The sequence below is a fragment of the Lissotriton vulgaris genome, chromosome 1_1, assembly GCF_964263255.1.
Source record: "Lissotriton vulgaris chromosome 1_1, aLisVul1.2, whole genome shotgun sequence".
NCBI classification, from domain to species: Eukaryota; Metazoa; Chordata; class Amphibia; order Caudata; family Salamandridae; genus Lissotriton; species Lissotriton vulgaris.
The window spans coordinates 1,750,925,816-1,750,952,368 of NC_141685.1; the positions used below are offsets into that span (position 1 = coordinate 1,750,925,816).

General features: G+C 41.7%; 1 protein-coding gene across 4 annotated transcripts in view; it reads right to left on the minus strand.

The window, feature by feature from the left end:
* Positions 1–26,553, minus strand: part of TBC1D30 (TBC1 domain family member 30) — a 320,682-nt gene that overhangs the window by 21,906 nt on the left and 272,223 nt on the right. For all 4 annotated transcript variants that reach the window (XM_086919039.1, XM_086919041.1, XM_086919040.1 and 1 more), the window contains 3 exons: positions 11,078–11,246; positions 5,570–5,675; positions 792–904 (listed from right to left, as the gene is read on the minus strand). In XM_086919039.1, the coding sequence (XP_086775165.1) occupies positions 792–904; positions 5,570–5,675; positions 11,078–11,246 (388 nt within the window). The remainder of the gene's footprint in view (positions 1–791; positions 905–5,569; positions 5,676–11,077; positions 11,247–26,553) is intronic.

The window sequence follows — 26,553 nt, forward strand, 5'->3', positions numbered from 1 at the left end:
TATTAAATGTAGAGATCATGCTAGGAGATTACAATTTCAAAAATAAAAATTAAGTAAATGGAGAATTAAGCTGGACTTGATACTTCCTTTAGTCAACTTTTACTAGCAGATCCAAATTAATTATGAATAGTGGGGTAATATTATTTTCCTTTGCTTTAATGGGAACCATGGTATTTAGAAATAAAACTGCAGTTGTAAATAATGTATAAAGTTTAGTTCAGGCACTCCACTATAGCACCGTGACTCTCTTTTGAACCAATACTGAATCCTCGGAACAGAATAAATGTGTGAATGAATGTAAGGTTGATAGGACGGGCCCAATTGTAAGGATTTGTAAGTAGTTCCATGGGTTTATAAGTGGTGGTTAATGAAGAATTTTTGGAGCCGCGCTGTGCCAGAACCACTGATTTGCATATTAAATACAGAACTCTGAGATAGATACACTAATAACATGTGATATTTAACACACTGTTATACCTTCAACATTTGACTTATGATTGTAGGGTTTCTGAATAGCTCAGTTTAAACTTATTTCACAGTACTCTCCGTTCGACTATTAATTAAAATCAATCATAAACTACTACATTTGAGAGTCTAGTAGAGATTAGTAAATCTATTCACATAGAAAGGAGGAAATTGTTCGTTTGCATAACTCACATGAAGCTGTTACCATCTCACTCACATAACCCTCATAAAATACAATACTCCATGTACTCCAAATTCAAACATAACTGGAAGAGTATATGGAAAGACCAGGCCGGACAGAAAATAAATTAGGGGTTTGCACTTACCCAGAAAATGAAGCTGATTTTACAGGTGCAGGGAATGGAGTGATGTTGTATGTATACTTCTCCCTGAGCTCTGCCAATTGCGGGAAAGGGAATTGTGCCATAGAGTAGACAGTCTAAAACAAACGATGCATTGTTAAATTAAGTATTTTTCATTCAGAAAGTGAAAGGTAAATATGGAATCTATCATAAAACACATTGTAACAAAAAAAGCAAAGAACATCACAAGTGACTAAGCCTAGTACACAAATTTGATAACAAAATGAACTCCTAAGGTCCTGTTTACATTTATAGCCATTTTATTGAACACGCTTTTATTTAACTAGTGTAGCAAAGGGAAAACAGGAGGCGAATGAGAAGCGGTTGTGATATTTTCATTGTGAATTAAAATTAGGCAGCACCCTAACTTGGTGGTCCAAAGTCTTGGCATTTTTTTTCATGGCTTCATTGTAATTTTTATTCATCTTCTGACTACGCTACTATAATGCATAGCTGCAGCAGAATCTAATCCAACTTTCCCGTCATGCTTTTTATCTAAATTTATATGAAATCTCCGATATATAAAAAATGATGATGGCTATTTCTAAGGTACTTTTGACTCCGAATCTTAGATTTAGCAATAGGTCCAGGTCTATATTTTCCCTATCTGCTCAACTCAGTTACCTTGTAGAGTTTACATTGGAAGCACAATGGTAAGAGAGGGAGAACTGAAAAAGCTAAGGATTGGCTTGTCTCCACCTGAGAATACAACAGCCCATGTTCATTTCCTTGTAGACACTTGTGCAATTTGGGAGTTGCCTGGATCCCAGTTAGCTGGGCGCCATCTTAGTGGGAGTAATCCTTCAGGTTTTATTCAGTTTTTGATTTTAAATTTACCACAGTTTATTTCTATTGGTTTATTTTACCATGATATGCTTTGCACAGGGGAGCCTGTGAAAGCTGTAGGGATTGCTAGACCCTGCCTTAAAGCCCATTTGTTTTGCCTATCGGTCTTACTCGGAGAGAGCTGCTCGAGTTGTGGCCACGCCCCCTCCACAGGAGTGCTACTTAAGATGGAAACACGTCCGTGCAGCTGGAGCACCAAAGGCAAGCCTGTCTGTGCCTGGAACCCTGGTTGAGACTCGCCATAAGCCCATAACCAGCAAAGTTATAACTGTAGGGAACTCCCGCCTCTAAACCACACACCCTCCCTCCTTGAAATGTACGTCCTTCAATCTTGTGACTCATTCGCTTAAAAATAGGATCTGCTTCAACTGCAGTCATAGTCTTTTGCCTCCCGCCATTTGCCAGCATACCTCTCCTCTTACTTCTCTTGCTGGAAAGCAGCAGTATTCAAAAAAGAAAAGCAATCCGAGCACGCGATGCACACTCGAAAAATGCCCATTCTCTCCCTAAACACAAACTATAACTTTTGGACTTAATTGAGCTCCAGAAACTGGACTTGCTTTTTATCACAGAAACCTGGGCAGATCCTTCCACCAGCCCGGACTTCTGTATTGCAGAACCCTCAGGCTTTTCGTGCATAGACAGGATAGATCAACTAAACGAGTGGGTGGACTTGCAGTTATTTATCGCGATGCGTTCACAGCCTCGTTTGAAACTGTTCCCTCTTAAGACTGAAAAGTTTTCTTTTTCACTTAAAAATTACTAAACGCTTTACCTTAAAGGGCATGCTAATCTATCACCATCTGGGGCCTTAAGACAGCCTACTCAACAACTTTAGTTCTCTCTTTGAAGCTTGCGCTTAGGAGAATGACTTCCATATTCTGAGCGATTTCAATTTCCACCTTCAGGCTGGATCCGATAGAAACCTTAGGTATGCTAGGACTATTCTTGAACCCACCCACATTGCGGGACATACCTTAGATGGTCTTTTTGCTACTAACAGTGCCCTTCTTAATATCAGGAAAGTCCTACCATTAGATTGGACTGACCACAACCCCATTATAATGGAACTTAATGTCCCACACTCCCATCATCTAGGCTCAGGAAGCAATCCACGAGGATGCACATGCACATGAAAGGATATAGACAATAACATAATTAGGCTGCACTTGTTGCAATCTTTACCAAATCCAACAGAAGACTCTGACCAGGCCTCTGTTCTTTACAACAACCGGCTAAAGGATGCTGTAGATAAGTTAGCCCCCTACAAAAAAGTATCCAACAACAGGGAAACACCATCAGTACCATAGTTTTCTGAGGCACTCAGACTCGAAAAACTAAATTGCAGAAGACAGGAAAGGCGCTGGCAGGCACAATACAATGAAAGAGAGCATCTGGTGTACAGGTCCTCACTATCCAAATAGAACACCCTCATCAGTAAGGAGAAAAGTAAGTAATACACTCCGCAAATTAACGGAGCTAAAAAATCTACCAAAGAGCTATTTCAAGTAATATCCAAGCTCTCCTCTCTGCCCAGCATTATGGTGAGTAATCATTCTCAAACCTTCTGTTTTACATTAGCTTCTAATTTGCAGGATAAGGTAGAACAAATCTATTCTAATTTTAATTACTCCTCCCACAACGTCGCTCCCATAGTCGACCCCCCGGCCATTTCAAGTCCTCCCTCTTTCCCTGAATTTGTCCCGGTCACTAGAGACCAGATTAGCACCATGATTACGCTCACAAATACCGGCTCAGTCGGTTCTTAAACTGGTCCCTGAAATTACAAGCACAAGTCTCTTGTCTATCTTTAACGTTATGTTTCACATCAGGATCTTCCCGGTTATCTGAAAAAAAGCCTCTGTTTTACTTCTCCTTAAGAAACCCAATCTTGATCCAACAGATCCAAATAGCTACCAACCAATCTCCTGCCCCCCTTTTCCAGCTAAGATAATAGAGAAGGTGATGAATACTCAGCTCACAAAATATCTCCAGGACATTCACCTTCTTGATGAATCACAATTCGGTTTCAGGTTAGGACACAACACCGAAACAGCCTTGATCAAAGCCATGGAGCAAATTAGAACAGTTTTTGATAGTGTGGGGGAGGCGGTTCTCATCCTCCTTGATCTGTCAGCTGCATTTTACACCGTCGACCACATGATGTTTAAATAGCTGCCTAAGCTTCTTAGCTAGTAAAGAGAAAGTCCTAACACTGATCACATCCTTCCTTTCTAGAAGACTACCATCCGTGGCCTTGGGCCTTTATGAATCCTCTCTCTTTTTACTTCCTTATGGAGTACAACAGAATTCTTCTATCAGCCCCACACTATTTAATATAAATGTTACAGAACTGGCCATCTAATCAGATCTTTTGGTCTTTCTCGGACCTCCTACGCGGACAATACCCAGATTGTTCAGTCAGCCTTTAGAAATGGCAACAATATGGCACCCCAACACCACGATTACATGCTAGCCATTATGTCTTGGATGAGCTCACATTGCCTAAAATTGAAGGTAATCAGTTTCGGAAACATTTCTCTAATATGGCCCCAGTTTGGTGGCCGGACAAGATGGGCCCTCTGCCCACGCCGGAGATCACAGCAAAAAACCTTCGAGTGATCATTGATGAAAAATATAACTTTGGGCCACATGTTGACGCCATCACTTCCTCCAGCTTTTATTTACTTAAATACCTAAAGTAAATCTTACCTTTCATCCAGGCCCAGACTAAAAAGACAGTAATTAATACCTTAATATCATCAAAGTTAGATTACTGCAATGGCCTCTACCTGAACATGCAGCAAAAACATCTCAAACTTCAGACTGTGCAGAAAGCGGGAGCCGGACTTCTCCTAGGCATTCCCAAGTTCCATTTAATGGCCAAGGATATTAAAAACCTTCATTGGCTTCCAGTAAGAAGTCCGAATACATTTAAGGCCTTATGCATTACCTACAAGGCCCTTCACAAAATAGGTCTTCAGTTCCTTAGTCAGTTATTGAAACGGTACTCTCCCAACAGATGCAAAAGCACCAAATGATGGACAGAATGCTGAACAATGCAAACAATCCCCCCAATCACGAAGATCTGGGTTTAATCCATCGTGCTTTTGCTCAACACACCACCCCAGTTTGGACCCAGCCATATGCAAATCAGGCTTGACCCTGATCCTCATGGGAACAGTCCAGCCCGAACTGCCAAGCCATGACCTCCCTGGACATGAAACAAGCATCCTGGGACTGGTTTTGAGGCATCACCCCTCATTAGCCAGGCTAGCTTAAATCCAGTGGTGCAGTGATCACGTCATTTGTTGCTTGTGCTGTTTGTCGCCCTAAGTGGGAAAAATATGCAGATGTGAGTCCTGTGCTCACTGCACCCCTGGATTCAAGCTAGCCTGGCTGATGGCAATGGAGGGTAGGTGGGCGCAGAACACATTGACAATGGTGGGGACCACAAAGACAATGCTGGGAGGGTAAGGAAGCACAGAGACAATGGTGGGTGGGCCGACAGGGATGCACACAGACAATGGTTGAATATAGATAATGCAGTATCTGTCCCAATGATCGTCACACCAAATATTTACAAAGCGAAATCCAAAGAGTAAAGTTACAAACCAAATCCTTCAAAAAAATCATTTTTCAAACACTTTTGACTAAACCTATATTTACAATTTTTTTTTTAAATATATCATAAAATGTTCCGCTTTCTGTGTAACATATATACTCCCTTACATGTAAAAGCCAGTGAATGTAATGAAAGCCAGCTATATGGTCTTTATACCCTTCCTGACAGAAGTGTGTTATTCTGGTAAAGAAAATAGTCATTTTTCACATAACTTTTCAACCCATTTTATATTAAGAACCCAAAATGATCATGATTGCTCTGATCTACTAACCTGCATGAGTTCATAGCTCTCAATAAGACTATCTTCCAGCATCTCTTGGGTGAGTCTTCCCATTGCACTGTAAAAGTCATCCGCATTCTGACAGCATTCAATCTGACTGGATAGTAACACATCAAACATAACTGTGAAAAACATAGCATTACACGTGCACAATTCATATTTATTTTGAAGAACTGAAAGATGTCACTTTTCTGCGAGTAACTATGTATAAAGTCAGGGAGCTCTTAAAAATTACTTAAGCTGTTCCTTGCCACGTGTTAGACTAGCCCATAATTCCAGAGGTCGTGTTTTCTAAGACCTAGCTCATGATCAGGTACTTGGTGTCCTGTACATCATGAGTTCAGTTTGATCCAATTACCAATTTTTACTCTGGGATAGAGAAGAGTGTATGCACGTCCTCGGGCCATCACATAAGCAGTTCTTTCTACACAACAGGCAAATACGATGATTATTTACTTTAGTCACATAGCACACTGAAAATGAGGGAAGGAAAAATGTGTCAATTCTAAATAATATTATGATAAGCAAGCTGAGTAACTCATTGGAGGGAAAAAGCCTTATTAATACGGATACCTTTCGAACTAGGTGTCAATGTGTCCCTCCATTTACTATGAAGGAGGAGAAAGGAAGGACGCTCCCCTAATAACAATTAAACTATATTTGTACCAGGCAATTGCCAAATCTGCATTAGTTCTAAAAAAGTGTAATGAGTAGTATCTTTATACTAAATCCCTGGAATAGGAATAGCTGTCAGTTGTAACACAATCTTCATTTTCATGCACTGAGCTGTATATATGTAGTAATACACAGATTTTTTTTTCTTTTGGCAAGCACAGGAATACAATTAATCTTGAAGTTCACAGAAACAGAAGCAACTAAATGTATGTATGTATATATATATATATATACACACATATAAGGGTGAGGAGAGAGTAAAGACACTTTATTTCACTTATATTGGTGTTCGAGAGATCTGTACCTGGGGAGAAGCATGGTATCGAGAGCCGAACTCACAGAACTTTGTGTATATATATATATATATATATATATATATATATATATATATATATATATATATATATATATATATATATATATATATATATATATATATATATATATATATATATATATATATATATATATATATATATATATATATATATATATATATATATATATATATATATATATATATATATATATATATATATATATATATATATATATATATATATATATATATATATATATATATATATATATATATATATATATTTTTTTGACGAAGCCTTGAGCGAAACGCGTCTGTCGGGGGTGCAGGGAGGTTCGGAAACGGAATAAAGAAAGCAGATCGCATCATCTGTGTGCTGGCCATTTTTTCTGGTAACTATTGCTGGAATCGTGTGATGATGATATATATATATATATATATATATCTATATATATATATATATAGAGATATATATATATATATATATATATATTCACTTAAAAAACCATAGGTTTCAGGCCTTATATAGTTAGGAATTAGCATTTAAAAAAACATTGAAATTGCTCACCATTTTGCGTACCCGCAATCCACTGCTGATGATGTCACATATTACATCATTCATGACATGGTCAGTGACATCACTGATGACATCTCAAATGACATCACTGATGACAATTCTTTATTACAGAAATTGCAGTAAATTTCCATATTTTTTGTTTTTTGAGACAACCCCCCCCCTCCCTCCACCCACACCCCGATACAGGCTTTATTAAACGATATGAATATCCATATCGACTAACAACAAATAAACTAAACATAGCAAATTATTAGATCCAGAAAAACAAGACAATTAATAATTACAATAGAAAAGTAAATAAAGCAGTCTATCCTAGATCTTCAATCCAATGCATTAGTGGGTGCCAGATTTCTAGACCCTTCTTTTTTTTTTTTTAGACCTTTCCTGGTATATATTACTTTCTCCAGGCTATAGGTCGAGAGTAGTCGAGCCCGCCATTGTTGAAAGGATGGTGGAACATTGTCTAGCCACACAGAGGCTAAACAAATTCGAAACACTGCCATAAAGAAAAAAAGAAATCCCTTTATGTTATCCAGATGGTTCAAATTGTTTAGCCCCAGAATTATTTCTGCTGTTGTCATTTCTATTTGTGTCTCCATTATTTCAGAGAGAAAGGTAGATATCTCGCGTCTAATAGTGCATAATGCCCCACATGTAGCGAACATATGTATTAAGTCTACTTAAGCATCATACATCTGGGGCAGAAGGTCCCTTTGCCAGTACTCCATTTAGCTAATTGATAAGGGGTATGATATAAAGAGTAAAAAGCTTTATAAAATTGGGCATGTAGCTTCAAGGACATTAGTAGCGATTGGGACATTTGAAATGAATTCTGGAAAACTAAACTTGATATCCCAAGTTTGTTCTGCCATTTAAGTATATTTTTTATCCATATCATCTGGAAAACCAGTGGTTATATTATTATATATTACCCCGATTTTAACATTACTATACTGTACCACAGATTCTATTAACTCATTTCTGTCGTACACAAATCCGAGAAAATCTCAGGGAGGTTTTGATTACATATAAAAGTCGTATAGTACGAAAACCGACCTAACCCTAAATGTTTGCGAACCTGGTTCCAGGCAGCATAAATACCTTTTAAAGTTTTAAACCGCACTTTCTTACAATGGCAGTCATAGGTCAATCGCCACAGATGTGCACCCGCTAGATTACCTAGAATAAGTTCCTGAGGGGTTGGAATAGATCTCTCTATAGTATCCGCATAGTTAGTCTTTAGTAACAGGCTACTATATTTAAGAATCGTTGCCCACCAGTACGTTTTTAGGTTAGGGAGTGCGAGGCCTCCTCTATCTATTGGTAAAGTAATATATTTGGTAGCTCTACGGGTTTCCCCATAACTCCATATAAAGTGAGAGAAAATTCTATCAATTTCCTTAAATAATAATGGATCAAAATTCAAGCAGAGGGTGCTGTACACTCAATGGAAGGAAAGATTAACGTACTATTATGACATGTTCTAAAGAATCAGCAGGTGTCTCTTAGAATGTGTGCCAGGGGGTTCAGGAGCATCGATCTATGACAACTAAACAGTGCTGTTAGATTTGTCGGGTATTTTGTTTAATGGAAGGTATGAATCAGTTGCATTTTGTTTTGAGAGACTGGATAACCTAACCAGGGGTGCCCAACTAAAGGTATACGGAGTCCCCTTAACTCTTGAGGTGCAATCCCGAATCATCACAATGGAAAAAAATTATTCAAGAATTATGGGTACTAAAAGATGAGGCAGCTGAAAATGGATGCACAAATTATATGGCTACCATCAAGAAAGAAAAGAGACAGTTAGCACCAAGGAGAATGTGATGGTGGTCATATCGGTAATACTGGACTTCCAGAAGACCGATGTGAAGGCTAAACAGAGGAATAAACAAAAGGAATTTGAGGGAAGAAGCCTTTTTCTTTTCCCTGATTTATACAATACTTCCGGTGTCAAGAAATGGGAACTGAAGACAATTTGAAAAGAAATCTGTACAAATGAAGAGGAGGCCTTGGTTGGTTACCTAGTTAAGTTTGCAGTACCCTTCTTATGAAAGACATTGGTATTTTCTCAGGTGAAGGCAGCTTGGATTTTGCTAAATAGAATGGGCAAGAGAGATTAGTAATATTATCTTTCATTAGTTTCTTCCTTTGGAGTTTGGGACAAACATCTCTAGTCCACTAAAGTGCAGATGGTGGTGTTCCTTATCGGAAGGTGAGACTGGGATTGCTTATGAAAGTTCTTGCAAATTATGTTGTTGTTCATACCTCTTGTTCTGCCTCAGTGCTGTCCACTCTCGCCTCCCGCTGGCTCACTATATGTCACTGCAAAATTTTGATGTGGGGACGTTTAGTTTAGTCTTCTATTTCATAAACGTGTAGTTGTTAGGTGTAAATAGCTGCCAGCTTCCTTTAAAAAACAAATATCTATGGTTGAAAACTTTGTGACTTAACTCCACCTTCGCTTGTCACATGCCTTGTTTTTTCTTGTCTAACAAAAAGATTTAATCCAAGCTGCAAATAGGTTCTTTATCTACAAGTGGAGGCATACACCAGGTAATGAGATGCTGCATTACCAGGCAAGTACTAGTCCGTTAGCTGGTGGGAAGAGGTTTACAAGGTGTTCAGAGCTTTTTATAATGACTGAAATGAAAAAAGTAATAGCGATAAAGGCACGGTATGGCCATGAGCAAGATGACTGTCACTCTCTAAGTCAATGGACAGCCTATATTAGCATCTGCCTGGATGCTGCAATATGGATAACATACTTGCCCTTTAAAGGGCTCTATGGGCCAGATGTACAAATCGAATTTTGGGTTCTGAATGGCCCGATTCACAGAATCAGGATGCTTGCGAACAAAAACATGCTTTTTCCCATGTACCAAGCCCTATTTGCGATTCGGTAACCTATTGCCGAATCGCAAATAGAGTTTGTGATTTATTAGTAAGGGGCACCTTTAGGACATCCCTTCCCAAAACCAACTCACAGTGTTATGAGTAAATGTTTTACAACCGAAATGCGGTCGCAAAACATTTGCAGTTTACCACCAACTCTGATTTGTGTGGCCCATTCGCAAATGGGAAGGTGTCCCTAAGGGACCTAACGTAGGTTAGAGTACCTCAGTGTATGCTTGAAACCCATGATCATCAACCTCATTCATTTAATAAACAAAATAAATTAATGTGACCCAGTTCCACAATTGGACTCACAAATCCTAGGATAATCTGGCTTCTGAGAAGGGAGAAGATTGCACGTGAAAAAATGCATGCCAAGCAATATATTTGAAAATGGGCAGTTTTTTCTGAAAAAAAACAATGATTAATCTGTCCAGAATTTGAAGAGTAGGAATTGTTCAAGTTTTATGTTCACTGAACGTATGCCTTCAGAGCTCCCTTACTTTATGAGGGGAGAGGTAAAGAAAGCAAAATGCATTATGAAAACATAGGCTTAAATAGTCATTGTGTGGTGTCAAACAGAGTAGGTCAAGGCAGGTCACTATATGTAAATGTAAATGTAAATGGGTGTGTCTTGTAAAGCGCACTGCTGCCCGGAGGCGTCCTGGCGCTATAGACCGCTGGGGAACCCGTCCTGGCTATCCCTGTGAGATGGTCCCTTCTGGGTATCTCCAAGGTGAAACCAGGCATCCCCGGCGTTTGTGGGGGCCGTTGTGGAGATGAGGCAAGCTAATGCCCAGAGTTGTCGAGTGTGATCCCTGGTTAGAGTAGGCACCGAGGTGAGAATTATTGAGTCCGCTGACCCTGGTTCAAGACCCTGCTGCGTCGGGAATTGAACCCTGGCAATAACTAGAATTTTTGAAACATTAAAACTTGCACAGTTGAAAGGTAGCTATGCGAAAAATATAGGACAACCTAGGGTAGTACTAGTAAGTATAGTTACACATTATTAAAATTATTAGGAATCACTTACTCTCCAAGCTTTGCCCAAATAGCCAAAGCTACCCGGAGTATGATTTCAGAGCCCTCAAAGAATACCGAATCCCAAATCTTCAGAACTGTGTGGTTTGGAAGGCAAGTTGCAAATAGAGTCAGGAACCACTGCATTGTGAACACATTAGTAAGAGGTGGTTCATAGCCTCCTGAAAGAGAAAGAAATTATGGTAAAGAGGTTAAGAAGGGATCTGCAGTTTGTGCCGATTATATTTTACTATTCCATCATTACTGGGAATCTACAGGGCTTCTTTACTGTCAAATGCAACACTTATTACTATAATATGCAACCAGGTGGAAATATTAGCAATACATACTAAGCATATACGGTGCACCATTTACTTCTTCACACTATACCACTTGATTTAGAATAGGAAACATTGCCTACCAATTTTCTTCTCTACTTCCGGGCTCTTTAATTTCTTCCTAATTGAGTGACTCAAATATTAGAAGCAAAGAAAAAGGGCTCTAAAAGAAAGACGATGGGAACCAATGTTTGTCAAACACATCTCACATGTTGCTTCTACCCTCTTTCTAATCCGACACAAAGTCATCCTCATTCTTCCCTTTTCCAACCGGACAACTGCCATCCAATCTTTGATCCTGTATTTCGCCCACACAGTTCTCTCTTTCTGGGACTCCCTTGTTACCTGCTTAGCAGGCTTTAAATCTAAAGCTAAAAAAACCTTCCCTTGATAAAAACGAGATAAAAAACTACCGACCCATTGCGAGTCTCCCGTTCGTAGCCAAAGTGATTGAAAAAGCCATGAACACCCAGATTTCTGAATACATCGAAAAACACCATCTCTTGGATGACACGCAATTTGGGTTTCGGAAATACCACGGGACAGAGACAGCCTTAATTAAGGCTGCTGATGATATCAGGGCAATCAGGGATCAGGGGGGGTCAGCTATCCTGGTAATGTTGGATTTATCAGCGGCCTTCGACACGGTCGACCACACCATCTTGGTCGACCGTGTCGAGGGATTCGGAATTTGTCACTCAGCTAAAGACCTACTTGCCTCTTTTCTGGCCAGAAGAACGCAGGCTGTCACCCTAGGACCCGTCCAATCGGCACCACTCTCATCACCATGCGGAGTTCCTCAAGGCTCATCCCTTAGTCCAACACTATTTAACATCTATGTGTCGGACCTTGCTAGTACCATCAAAGCACACGGGATGAGCCTAACCTCCTATGCCGACGATACCCAGTTGGTATTAGCTATCAAAGGCGACAGAGATCAAGTGGCAGAAAAATTCAAAAAGGGACTGTTAGATATAGGAGAATGGATGGCCACCAATTGTCTGAAATTGAACTCAGAAAAAACTGAGGTGGTCATCTTCGGACCTCTTCTCCCAGCCTGGCCATCAAACTGGTGGCCAGAAGCTTTTGGCATCTCCTCCAAGCCCGACAGCCAAAGTCAGGAATTTGGGAATCATCTTCGACGAAGGTCTAAACTTCATGGACCATGCAAACAAAACAGTATCTACAGCTCATCTAAAGTTGAAGATGATTAGAAAAATGTGCCCCTTCCTCCCGGAGTCAGCGGTCAAAACATTGGTCAGTTCCTTAGTGCTATCAACTCTGGATTACTGCAACGGTCTTTTCCTCAATGCACAATCCAGAGTCATAAGTAAACTACAATCTATTCAGAATGCAGCAGCACGTCTGCTCTCTGGTAAAACAAAATTTGAGCCAATATCAAAAAGTATAAAGGAATACCACTGGCTTACTATTCGCAACAGAATACACTTTAAGTCCTTATGCATTGTATACAAAGCACTCAAAAACCAAGGACCACACTTTCTGAAAGAGCAGTTGCAACTGTACAAACCAAGCAGACTGTTACGCTCAGCTACCCTCAACCAATTGGTTATTCCTCGCACCAAGACGGTGATCGACGCTTTTTGGTAGCAGCCCCGAAGCTCTGGAATACTCTTCCCCAAAACATCAGGCAGAGCCCCTCCCTCCTTCACTTCCGCAAACTCCTGAAAACATGGTTGTTTGATCAGTGACTCCCTTTCCTCCCCCACTTTCCTTTTTACAAGTAACTGTTTTATCAGCGCCAAGACGCCTGAGGGTATTTGTCGCGCTTTAGAAAAGTCAAAAATAAATAAATAAATAAATTATGTAGAATGCCGCCGCTAGACTTCTACTCATGCCTTGATATCCACTCATCTTCCATCATTACACTGGCCTCCAATCCAAAAAAGAATCAAATTCAAACCCCTTTGCTTGACCCACTGCCCTCTAAGGAATAACGGTTCACCCTATCTTCAAAATAAGTTTCTGTAACAAATTAATGTACAAAGAAACATTTCAAAATACTTCTAAATAAAGTACAATGATTTCTGAATCCAAATTTGGTGCAAACAGTTACAGGTTCACACATTGTTCAGTTCGAATCAGTCCATGAAAAATAATCCTATGGTGGCATATGTCCTCTCGTTAAACTCCTTACCAGAGCTTTGAATGCAAAAGGGAAAAGAAAACAAAATATTGTGTATTCTGTCACTCGGTAAAGGCCTTTCCTTTGGGTAACGTAAAAAAGCACATCAGTTTATGGCTTTGTAAATCTGTTCAAAACAGATTTGCCACTCACATAGAAACATGATTATTACACACTGGCACAATATCTGGGTACGGTAATTGAGCTGAAAAGATCATTTTCATGGTTACATTGAAAATGTTCCCTTCTACTCCGCTAAGAGTGAAGTTGCTCTGCATTTAAGCTTCATAATTATCTTGTGGTATATTTTGGTATATTTGCATGTAGCTTACTTTTTGCATAAAATCCAGATTAAGCAAGCATTGGTAAGCGAAGAGGTCTAATTTGGCAGGCTGGAGTAATTGTTGATTTTTTTTTACGACAAACATCGTTTTGACCGAAAGAAGAAACTGCTTTAATGTGTTCACCACATATATGCAATAGCACATTTAAACTTTAAAAATACATAGCATATATTAATATCTGTATTCTCAATTGCCTGTTTCATCTAAGGTATATCATTATCCATACCACTTGCATTTCCCAAACATATTTTTTGTAAACAATTTTTTAAGTATTCAATCATTTATAGTGAAGTATAGGAGATCAAGAAGGGCAACGGCATTTAAAAAAATTGATCAGAGGAGAGAAAAGAGACATTAAAATAGTATTAGTAGGCTGCTGTCGCCAATGGTAAAAAGTGATCAGTGAATTGGTATGTTGTAATCAAAGGAAGCTGGAACTGTATACAACATGGTACCTATTTAAATGGTGTTTCTTTAGCACTACAAGTAACATGGTGACCTGAAATAATTCCCAAAAAATAAGTGGAAGACCTTTCAGGGTTTTCTTACAAGATGTAGGAACTTGGTCTAGGAATGTGATATTCTGCTGGGCCATGCGTAAATGGGACAATGGACAACCCACTTTCTCCCAATACTCTCATAGGTTCAGATTCGAAAATGTGGTCAAAGATATCCTCAGAAAATGCATCCGTTACATCAGGGATGATGTATTTTAGCATTTAGGCTGCAGTTTAGATATGCATTACTTAAGGTATCCGAAACATATATATTTGTTAGGACATCCAATTGCATTCTATCTGGTGAAAAATTATTCCTGTAGTAATTTTTAGGTCTTCATTACAAGAGCACTGATCATTCAAGTGTGTCATTTTATACAGAGTTACTGATAACACAGGAATCAGTAATCACATGATGCGCATTTACCTTCTAATTACCGGTTGTCCACATATGTTGGCTCCCTCGTCCCAGAATCATACATGCTTGGATTTGTTTATCCTTCATATTGTGACAGAGGCAAGGATGGGGGGTGAACAGATTTATGAGAAACATTTCCCCATCTTTGCCGTCAAGGCCCTCGACTGACATCTGCCCAAAAAACAAGAATCAGGCATCTACTGGCTGCACCTCAAAAGGTTTATACAAATAGAACAGAGGCGTGTTGTTGGGATAAGCCCAAGCCCTTCTTCCACGCCACACTATCTCAAAACACTGTTATTCCATAAACCACATGACCACAAATATGACTCTGGGAATAAGCTGGTATTTACCCACATCGGTATCATACTGGTGTATAAGGAAAATAAAGCTTTTCAAAACCGGTTTACTCCAGATACACTATGTAATGAAAACACCTACCTTTTGTACTATGCTAATAGGGCTTATGTTTTAGAAAGTTTAATGTCTGGTGACAAAAAATGGTCACCCTCAAATTAAACCAATACAAAGAATTCTCATGCAGAGCATAATAAATACTTTGTATACACAGTAGCACTGGAGAATGAAATAAAGTTAACATAATTTTGGCCAAGTGGAATATGTTGGAGTGAGTGTTTCTTTTTAAAGCATTAAGAATAGAGACATGCAGTTCAGTAGCATAATGAAAGCTGAGCCCCCCCCCCCCGCAAAGTACATGGACCCCCTTCAGAGTCAGTGAGGAGCTCTCAGTCCAGGGTACTCTTTTCGGGGTGCCCCCTGGAGCTCGGGCCCCCTTGTACCGCAGGGGTGCGGAGGCCTATGTTATGCCACTGCAGTAGCATTGTGATTGGTCGGAGTGGCTTGTTTGGCCTCTCAGGCATTGCCTGGGAGCCTGGGCATGTTCTCCACCAGGCTATGAAAAACAAACAGGTGGAGAACATGCTAAGTGCGCATGGCGGTTTGGGCGGCTTAGGAACAACAATTAAAAGGGGGCAGCGCAGATCCCCCCACCAAAAACCACCATCTCCCAGGGGCAAACATAATATTTAAAACTGGAGAGTGGCATGTGCAGTGATGTAATTTGAGATGCCATCAGTGAGGTGAATGAGTGATGTAATATGTGAGGTCATAAGCAGTGCATTGCGGGCGTAAGTTACCTGAGTTAACGATAACTGTTACTGCTGAATTTCACTAGTTTTGCACGATTGAAATCTGAGCCTAACTATAACATCCCTGTAACCTTTGTTTTTTTCCCCAGTGAATTTTCAAGGTTTTTTTTATTCCATTTTCTATCTAGGACGTCCCTGTACCCTTTGGTGTTTTCAGGGAGGGGGATGGGTGATGGAGCAGGTACACAATCAGAAGCAACTCGAAACATAAAATTCACTTTGTGTGTCATCATCATTTTATACACAATTTTATACACATTTATACACAATTCAAAACTAAGGGGTAAGAGGGAAGCTAATTATCGGACAGGTAGCATACCACACTGTATAAAGTGATTGGTTGTAAAGGCGGTATACTTGCTGGTAAGCCTAAATGTGAAGCATTTTGGGGTTGAGCGTGAGCGACCAGAGTGGTGCTCTTATGGAGCCATGAGCAGGGCCACTGGAATTATGCAGCAGGGGAGAACAAAATTATGTGGCTGTGTTCACTAAATTATGTTGCAAGAAAAGGCAAATTATGTGGCTTAATGTGTCATATTTCATGACAGTATTACCCCATTATGTTGTCCTTTTTACACGGTAACATCATGTGGAAAAAGGTTTACCTCTTTAGTACCATTTTGACACCTGAATACAGCAATAAACAACACAAAGATGACCAGTCATCGCTCGCAAATGGCCTTTCACTGCCCTGTATGCAGCATATGTCAGCGCGGGCCCCCGTGACGCGGGGGCCTCTGTTGCACCCCTGATTGGAGTGGTGTGGCTCACTGGTTAGAGGCGGCAGTCCCGAGAGCAGAAGTCGGCCCGGGACCAGGGTTCAATTCCCGTCGTGGACCAGGGTCAGCGGACTCAACAATTCTCGCCTCGGTGCCTACTCTAACCTGGGGTCCCACTCGGCAACTCTGGGCATTAGCTTGCCTAATCTCCACAACGGCCCCATCAACGCCGGGGATGCCTGGCTCCACCTTGGGGATTCCCAGTAGAGACCCTCCCACAGGGAAAGCCAGGACGGGTTCCCCAGCGGTATACAGCGCCGGGACGCCCCTTTGCTGGGGCAGCTGTGCGCTTTACAAGTATATAACATAACATGCTGTTTAAGGTTCTATAAAGATTGTAGTACACTCCCCCAATCACACAGGATGGTTCTCAGACTCTGCGACGTCCATATTGGCACATGTAACGACCATTTGTAGATATTCTGATATTCAGTGATCTCCACAAAAAATAGGAAACTACAATTATTTTAGTGCCTAAGAGAACCACTTCTGGTGACTGTGTCTAATTTGTAAAGGCCTTGCCCCTAGACCAAGAGCTAATCCATACAATGCTGTCTACTGCTAGGATAATGTTGAATACGTCCAGGAATTCCACAGATCCTTTTAATATGAAACTCTAGGACAGGCTGGATACATGCCATACAGCACTGAGCCTAAAGTTTTTCATAACTGTTGCCAACCTAAAAATATTGCCAAATAATGAGTTAAATGACTAATGCATTGCTTAACCAATTAAAGATCCCAGACCTTCAATCTTTTTATTTGGTGGCTTATCTAACATCAGTACTTTGTGTCTTTTTAAACGTGAATCTGATGCATCCGATACCCTATAGCTCATTGATAGCTGTTAAAATTGCCAGCCTGGTAGAAATCCTTTCAGGCAAGGCCCACTGAATGGAAATACTTCCATGGTGTGATATAGTGTTTTACTGCCAAGAACGTCATCACCATTTGTTTATCATCATTTAGCATTGGCCAGTATAAATGAAAAATCAAGTAGTGTGAGGATCCTAGTAGAATGTTGATTCCTGTTCATGTTTCTAGTTCTTTAATTCTATGTTTAAGATCATATTTGCAAATATATGCTATGCCAACCCAGTGGCGTAGCAAGGGCAGGTGGTACCAGGTGCGGAAAATTTCTTGTCAGAAAGTAAACTATGCATTTTTCCAGTGATATTTTCAAGCCCAGTATCTGTTTCAAGCAACCGTCGTTAATATCAATAAATCTGAAATGTGAAGTGCAAAAGCACAAAAATATAACCAGAAATTAAGACGTCGGTCAACTAAACCCGAGAGACTTTAGTTAATTATGGTTATTGAATCCTTGCCTCACCAATACGTCTGCCAGTGGGGTATCCAGTGTTCTATCATGGGTGCTATACTACTGGACTGCTGGTAAATAGAACTAGAAACAGTGTTCAGTGGGCCCCTAAGGTTTAGGCCTTGGTATTACTGCACCTGATGTGCCACTGGTAACTACACCATGGTGCAAGAGTGCTGTGGGCTCCTCTCCTTTTCCCCCGGATTGGGTAACAAAATACATACATGGACTGCAAAGGGCCCCTGACAGCCCTGGGTTCGTGCCACTCCAGCTGGCTACGTGTTACAGTCATGACAGCTATACACAGCTGTCCTTTCTTTCGCCACTGTATGATTCTCTTTTTCACTTGGCATATTCTCTCTGTTTCACTCTCTTCTCTAGCTAACCTATGTGCACCTTCTCTCAAACACTGCGCTTTCTTTCTCTCATTGATTTTTATCAGCCTAGTGCTCTCGCTCCCAATCTCTTTTGCTTTCTCTCTCAAACTCCTTCTTTCCATGGTTTATCTCTCGATCACATTTTTTTTGTTACTCTTTCTCTGCCCCCCTTCTTTTTATCTCACTTTACTTTTTGGCTTTGCTTGCCATCCGCCACCTTTTCTCGATCACTTTTTCTCTCACTCTCTGCTTTCACTTGTTGTCCTTCTCCCTCTTGATCGATGTCTCAAACCCCTGTTCTCTGATCCAATCTCTCACACTGTTTCACTAGCATCTCCAACTCACAATCACTGTCTCTTACTCAACCCCTCTCCACACCTGTTGTTGCTTTCTTGTTATACTCATGTGCGTGAGTGCTTGCCAGAGGCACCTGGCTGTATTGTTACTTTGGGTTTGTAAATTGCCCCATTGTATGTGCCTTGTTACCTTTCAGCGCACACACAAACGCACAACATATCTCTTCTGTTGTAAGGTTGAACCGCCAGCCTGCAGTAATACAGTCCTCATGTCCATTCGACTTGCAAATGAACTAAGGGACCTTCAGCATGTCCAATATAACTCATTACTTCCCCGTTTGCTGAACCCTATATTTTTGCTGACTCTAGATCTCTGTGCACTTTTCCCCTGCTAAGTAGGTATAAAGTCCCTGTACTCCCCCTTTCAACATGGTGAAATGCGCATACTCTTAATCAGCATATTAAACATACCAATAAGTCTCTACTATATGCTACAAAGTGTAGCCAGAGCCTCTAAGCTAAATGTCACCGATGGACTGCAGCGCCCATTGTGCCAGCCATGATGGTGACAGTATAAACATGACTGCAGGCCTACCATTTGCTGCCTGAGTATTAGATATAAACTACAAATTCGACATATCAAAATAACCCCATATGGCAGGTCAAACCTTCAGGCAACCACTGTGGAGGAGCTCTGTTCATGGGAGGAAGCGGGAATCCAAACACTGCAGGATTTGTAACACGATGGCCAACTAATGTCATTTGACGTGCTCGCAGAGGAGTGCAATCTACCACAGGGCCAGTTCATGCTGCGGTGACAAGGACGCTGCGGACAATCTAGGGTGACATAACACAAGAACCCACAACGCACCACACAATTCAGTGTCTGCACATAATGGGCACAGGACGACACCTCACCAGATAGCTAGCAGAATCGCAGTAGACGCATGAAGCAACACCACTGACATCACTTGTATGCCACTGGGACACAGACCTTCAGCAGCAAAGCACTGAACGGGAATGGGTCGTCATATTAGAAGATCCCACGTTTATCCTGCGGAATGCTAGGTTCCGGCTTATACAATATTATATAACCCAGAGGGCTTACATGACACCAGCTAAGATTAAACAATTCTTTGGACTGGGTGATGCCCCATGCCCCAGATGCGGGCTAGTAGGAGGGGACCTCCTGCATATGCTATGGGCCTGCACTCCACTGACCCCCTACTGGGAAACAGTCACAACACACTTAGCACAATGCACCAGTCGCATGCTGGAATGGTCTTGGGATCTATGCCTTTTGGGCCTATACCAGAGACCCAAAAAATATAGGGTGACAACCAGATTCATAGATCTGGGACTCCTAGTAGCCAAAACCCTCATTACCAGGTGCTAGAAATCCCATGAACCTCCAGCAGTGAAAGCCTGGTTCCACTTCTTTGTGTGCTGGAATCAGGCGGAGAGTGTAGATCTTAGACGCGAAGATGCTATTGGAATACGCAAAATACCAATGGCATAAGCATGGGATACGATACTCTAAGACAGAGGTCTTCAATCTGGGGGGCGCGACCCCCAGGGGGGTCGTGGAGTCCTTTGAAGGGGGTCGCAGATTCTGTCCCTGGCTTGGGCTGATGAGGGTGCTCACGGCGAGGCCTAATTCACACGAGGTGTGAAAAACATTGAAGCCTCATTAACAAGTAAAAGACTTGTCAAGTACTCGGGTGTGGCTGTGTGATTCCCTGAAGCCGGTTCGAGCTGGGGGAAGTGGGGGAGGGGGGCTGGGGGAGCAGGCTGTAGTGTAGCCTGCCCTTTGAGGTCAATGGATATTGCGCGCCTGGAGCTGTGGGTCCCGTGACACATCCCCCGCCCCCAGGGAGGCACAGAGATGCCCTCCCATGATCGGGAAAGAAGGAAAAACACGCAGCAAGATACTGACCCCCCCTCCCCCATGAGAAAGGCACACAAAAGGTGGGTGAATGAATGATGGGTGGATGGATGGATGTAAGGATGAAGGATGGATGGATGTGTGAAAAGGTGGTTGGATGAATGATGAATGGGTGGATGAAAGGGTGGATGGATGAAAGGGTGGATGGAAGGAAGGATGAAAGGGTAGCTGGATGAAGGATGTATGGATGGATAAAAGGTTGCATGGATGAATGATGGATGGATGGATGGATGTGTGAAAAGATGGGTGGATGAATGATGGGTGAATGGATGGATGAAAGGGTGGATGGATGAACGATGGATGTATGGATGGATAAAAGATTGCATGGATGAATGATGCATGGATGGATGTGTGAAAAGGTGGGGGATGAATGATGGGTGGATGGATGGAAGGGTGGATGGGTAAAGGATGGATGTATGGATGGAAGGATGGATGGATGAAGGATGGATGTATGGATGTAAGGATGAAAGGTTGGATGAGTGAAGGATAGATGGATGAAGGATAGATGTATGGATGTAAGGATGAAAGGGTGGACGGATGAAGGATGGATGGATGGATGAAAGGGTGGATGGATGGAAGGAAGGATGAAAGGGTGGACGGATGATGGATGTATGTATGTATGGATGGATAAAAGATTGCATGGATGAATGATGCATGGATGGATGTGTGAAAAGGTGGGGGATGAATGATGAGTGGATGGATGGATGGAAGGGTGGGTGGATGAAGAATGGATGTATGGATGGATAAAAGATTGCAAGGATGAATGATACATGGATGGATGTGTGAAAAGGTGGGGGATAAATGGTGGATGGATGGATGAAAGGGTGGGTGGGTGGATGAAAGGGTGGATGAATGATGGATAGATGTATGAATGGGAGGATGAAAGGGTGGATGGATGTATGGATGGATAAAAGGTTGCATGGATGAATGATGGATGGATGTGTAAAAATGTGGGTGGATGAATGATGGGTGGATGGAAGGGTGGATGGGTAAATGATGGATGTATGAATGGAAGGATGAAAGGGTGGATGGATGAAGGATGGATGTATGGATGTAAGGATGAAAGGGTGGATGGGTGAAGGGTGGATGGGTGAAGAATAGATGGATGAAGGATAGATGTATGGATGTAAGGATGAAAGGGTGGACTGATGTATGGATGGATAAAAGGTTGCATGGATGAATGATGCATTGATGGATGTGTGGGAGGATGAATGATGGGTGGGTGGATGGATGAAAGGGTGGGTGGATGGATATATGGATGAAAGGGTGGATGAATTAAGGATGCATGTATGGATGGGAGGATGAAAGGATGGATGGATGTATGGATGGATGGATAAAAGGTTGCATGGATGAATGATGGATGGATGTGTGAAAAGGTGGGTGGATGAATGATGGGTGGATGGGTAAAGGATGGATGTATGGATGGAAAGATGAAAGGGTGGATGGATGATGGATGGATGGATGGAAGGATGAAAGGATGGATGGATGTGTGAAAGTGTGGGTGGATGAATGATGGATGGATGTGATGAGGTCTAACAGGCGCATTTATGGTTGTCAAAAGATGATGATGAGGAGTACCAGTTTCTAGAAACTTTTGTCAGAAGGGGGTCCTTACCCCTAAAAAGGTTTTACAAGGGGGTCTCGGCATCAAAAAGTTTGAAGACCTCTGCTCTAAGATCTTCGCAACGCCTGGCAGACACACAGGAAGTATCACCCCCCCCCCCCCCCCCCCCCACACACACACACACACTCCCCCGCCGCAATAGGCAAATGAGGCACAAGAACAAACAAACACAGAGTAAGGAATGGCATTTTTGTGCGCTGATAGGCCAAGGAAACTATAAAGCCCCTGAGCACTGTGCGACCCACATGCGTATCCAAGCCGTTACATAAACAGCAAAGACAGGCAGTGTACACTTTAATGAGTACCAAACAAACAGAAGCAGAAATGGCGCGTGCAGCGGCGCAAAGGCGAGACACTGACACGGGTGACTGCTGATATCTTACCAAGTTGTACTAATGAGGTTCTACCCCCCTTTCCCCCCACACCCCATTTCTCAGTATCAAATCACTGTTATGCTTGACACCCCACATGTTCTATGTGGAAGTATTGTTCGGTATGTAAAACTGACAAATACTGCTGGACTTAAAATTTTTACTGGAAATGTATGTATGCATATGTTTAACATTGAAACCCATTGAAATGCATGAAAATGTAAAATACATTTAAACCAAAAAAATAACGAGAAAATGGCAAAGGCGGAAAAGAAAATGGGTTATAAGGTTGGAAAGAGACAGGACATTAAAGATTGAAGGCACATAGTGTGATTTCGGGTGTTCACTAGAGGTATGGTGAGGGTGTGAGCATGAAAACTCTGTGTAGATGCACAATGGGGGCTACGGAGAATAATATCGGGTGGTACACAAATGCCTGTAGAAGACTAATATTTCATATTTCCGCATATATGTGGCTTAGTAGGTTTGTGATTATTTTTTTAGGTTGTTAAGTTTTGGGGGCATTGTTTTGTGGCAATCCTGAAGAAGGGGGTTTGTGTCACCAAAAAGCATATATATTGGCTGTAAAAGCCACATTAATAAAGAAAAATATTATTGTAGCATCTAGCTTCACACCTCCTGGTTCTCCCCCACTGGTTTAATGGGGGATGGCAGAACCCAGCATATCGCCTAGAGCTAGGCCTTGTGGGGTTTCCCCAACTCTTATCCATGCGTTATGTCTCCCCCATTTCCCACTCCATGCACTCAGGCTCCAGAGTGGCCCTACAGGCTTGGACGGCAGCTTTATGACACACCTGCTGTGACACCAAACTCACACAACTAACACTCTTTGGCATAGTACTTGGTTGAGGAAGGTGGAATCCTTACAAGGCTATGGGAGCTTGGACTTATTTGGGATCTACCAGCTTGGAGATGTTTGGTCTGTGACATAGGCAAGATCATATCTGGAGCTTCAGGCCGTGTACACCTTGTCTCACACACTCAATTGGGACATGCCCTCAAGCCGTAACTCTCTCAGACAACCTTACTCCCTGAATTCAGCCACTGGAAGCCAAGGTTTTGACGGGTGTTCTGGGCAAAGGTGGGGGTCTAAAAGATTAATCAAACCTTGATAATTATTACACCAGGTACCCTGGAACACCTCCGGAACCAGTAGGAAATATGGTTGGGACCGTTTGAGGATGATGATTGGCGCAATGCACTGATGGCACCAAGGATGATCACTACGCTTGATCCAAACATACTACCTGTATGGGCCTACCTCTCCCCTCCTTGGCTCTATCAAGTTAGACTACTTCCTGAGCCCTCCAGTCCTCGGTGTGGTGATGACCCCGCTAAAGTTGACCATGTGGTCTTACTATGCCCCATAATTCAGAAGTTCTGGTTTGCAGTGGTGGAAGAGTTAACCTAGGTACGGGATGGGAGGTCCTCCTTACTCCCCAAATGCTTCTACTGGGTGTCCTTGAGGGTGTCGGGTTGCAAGGGCTGACCAATCTTTGTTAGGGACAGCTCTTATGGTCACTAAGTGTGGCATTGCTGCCCGTTGGAGGTCCCCTTCTCCTCACACTCTATAACAATGGCACCAAGGGGTCGATTGGTGTGCGATTCAGGAGCGACCGGTCTATGAAGCTAGGGACTGCCCCCTTAAAACACAGCCGGCTATATTAGAAGTAATTGGGCAAATAAATCTATGGTCCTGTTTAAGGGTGGGGTTGCTACATTTGTTGCTGTTTTGTAATGATGTACTTCATCAACTGAATGTCAATGCTTTGCATTTGTAATCTGTGAATTTCTTTGACGTGCAAAATGGAAGTCAGATTGTTCTATGCACAAAATCAATTAATCTGTTTATAAATGTTTTTTTTTGTAAATGACAGGTCAAACTTTTCTTTTAAATATTTATAAGTCACCTCACTTTGGCTTTATTGCCTATAAGGCAGGATGCATTGTATTTAAAACAAGTATTGGCAAGCTAATATGTCTCGCCTATGTGAAAGCTATTGGCTTTACCAATGTCTTTTAGCCATGTTGTAAAGCAGCATGGCTGCTGTTCAGGGATATATGATGTTACAACGCGTCCTTTTACAACGCATACCATGACCACGGATCCATTACAACGCAGGTCATGTTACAACGGATCCCTTTACAACGCAATTCACTACAACGCAGGTACTATTACAACGCAATACCATTACATCGTAAGTATAATTACAGGTAAGTAAATAAAATAAATATTTAAAGTAAATAATTATTAATGTATTATTAATTTAAATTATTTATTATTAAAAAAAGAAAACATATTAATACAATTATTTTTAATTTTTTAAATTGTAAATATATATTAAAAATAACCCTGTACCCCAAAACCCAACCCCAGCCCTAAAACCTAAAAATACCCCTGTACCCCAAAACCCAAACCCAGCCCTTAAACCTAAAAATACCCCTGTACCCCAAACCCAGCCCTAAAACCTAAAAATACCCCTGTACCCCAAAACCCAAACCCAGCCCTAAAACCTAAAAATACCCCTGTACCCCAAAACCCAAACCCAGCCTTAAAACCTAAAAATACCCCTGTACATCAAAACCCAAACCCAGCCCTAAAACCTAAAAATACCCCTGTACCCCAAAACCCAAACCCAGCCCTAAAACCTAAAAATACCCCTGTACCCAAAAACCCAAAACCAGCCCTAAAACCTAAAAATACCCCTGTACCCCAAAACCCAAACCCAGCCCTAAAACCTAAAAATACCCCTGTACCCCAAAACCCAAACCCAGCCCTAAAACCTAAAAATACCCCTGTACCCCAAAACGCAAACCCAGCCCTTAAACCTAAAAATACCCCTGTACCCCAAAACCCAAACCCAGCCCTTAAACGTAAAAATACCCCTGTACCCAAAAACCCCAAAAGAGATAAACTTACCTATAATTATACTTACGATGTAATGGTATTGCGTTGTAATAGTACCTGCGTTGTAGTGAATAGCGTTGTAAAAGGATCCGTTGTAACATGACCAGCGTTGTAAAAAATCTGTGGTCATGGAATCCGTTGTAAAAAATCCGTAGCAACAGTTGTACACCGCTGTTCAGCATTGTTAAAAGTTAGTGATATGCCATAGAGTAGACTGGCATAGAGGAATGTGGTGTAGACTGGAGTGGCATAGAGTGGAGCAGTTTACAGAGAAGTGGAGTGGTGTAGAGCAGTAGAGTGGAGTGCCATAGAGTGAAGTTTCGTAGAGTGCAGTGGTGTATGGTAGAGTGGAACGGCGTATGATAAATTGGCGCACAAAAGAGTCACACATGAACTGTAGTGGCATAGAGTAAAGTGGCATAGACCGGAGTGGCAGAGTGACGTACAGTGTAATAGAGCGGCGCAGAATGGAATACACTCAAGTGGAGTGGCATGGAGTGGAGCATCATAGAGTGTGTAGATTGGCGTAGAGTAGAGTTGCACAGATTACAGTAGAATGGAGTGGAGTGGCATAGAGTTGAATGGCCTAAAGTAGAGTGGCATAAAGTGGGGTGGATTGAAGTAGAGTGGTATAGAGTAAAGTGGCCTAGAGTGGAGTGGCGTAGAGTATCATTGAGTGGATTGGCATAGAGTAGATTGGCATAGAGTGGAGTGGGGTGGAGCAGAGTGAAGTAGAATAAGATGGTGTAGAATAGAATGGAGTAGAATGTCGTAGGAGTGGGATGGAATGAAGTATTGTGACGTGGAGTAGAGTGGCATGACAGAGGGTGTGGGTTAGAGTGGAGTGGCATGAGTAGTGTGGAGGGGCATAGAGTAGAGTGGCATGGATTAGAGGGGCATGGAGTAACATGTCATGAAGTACAGTAGCGGTGAGT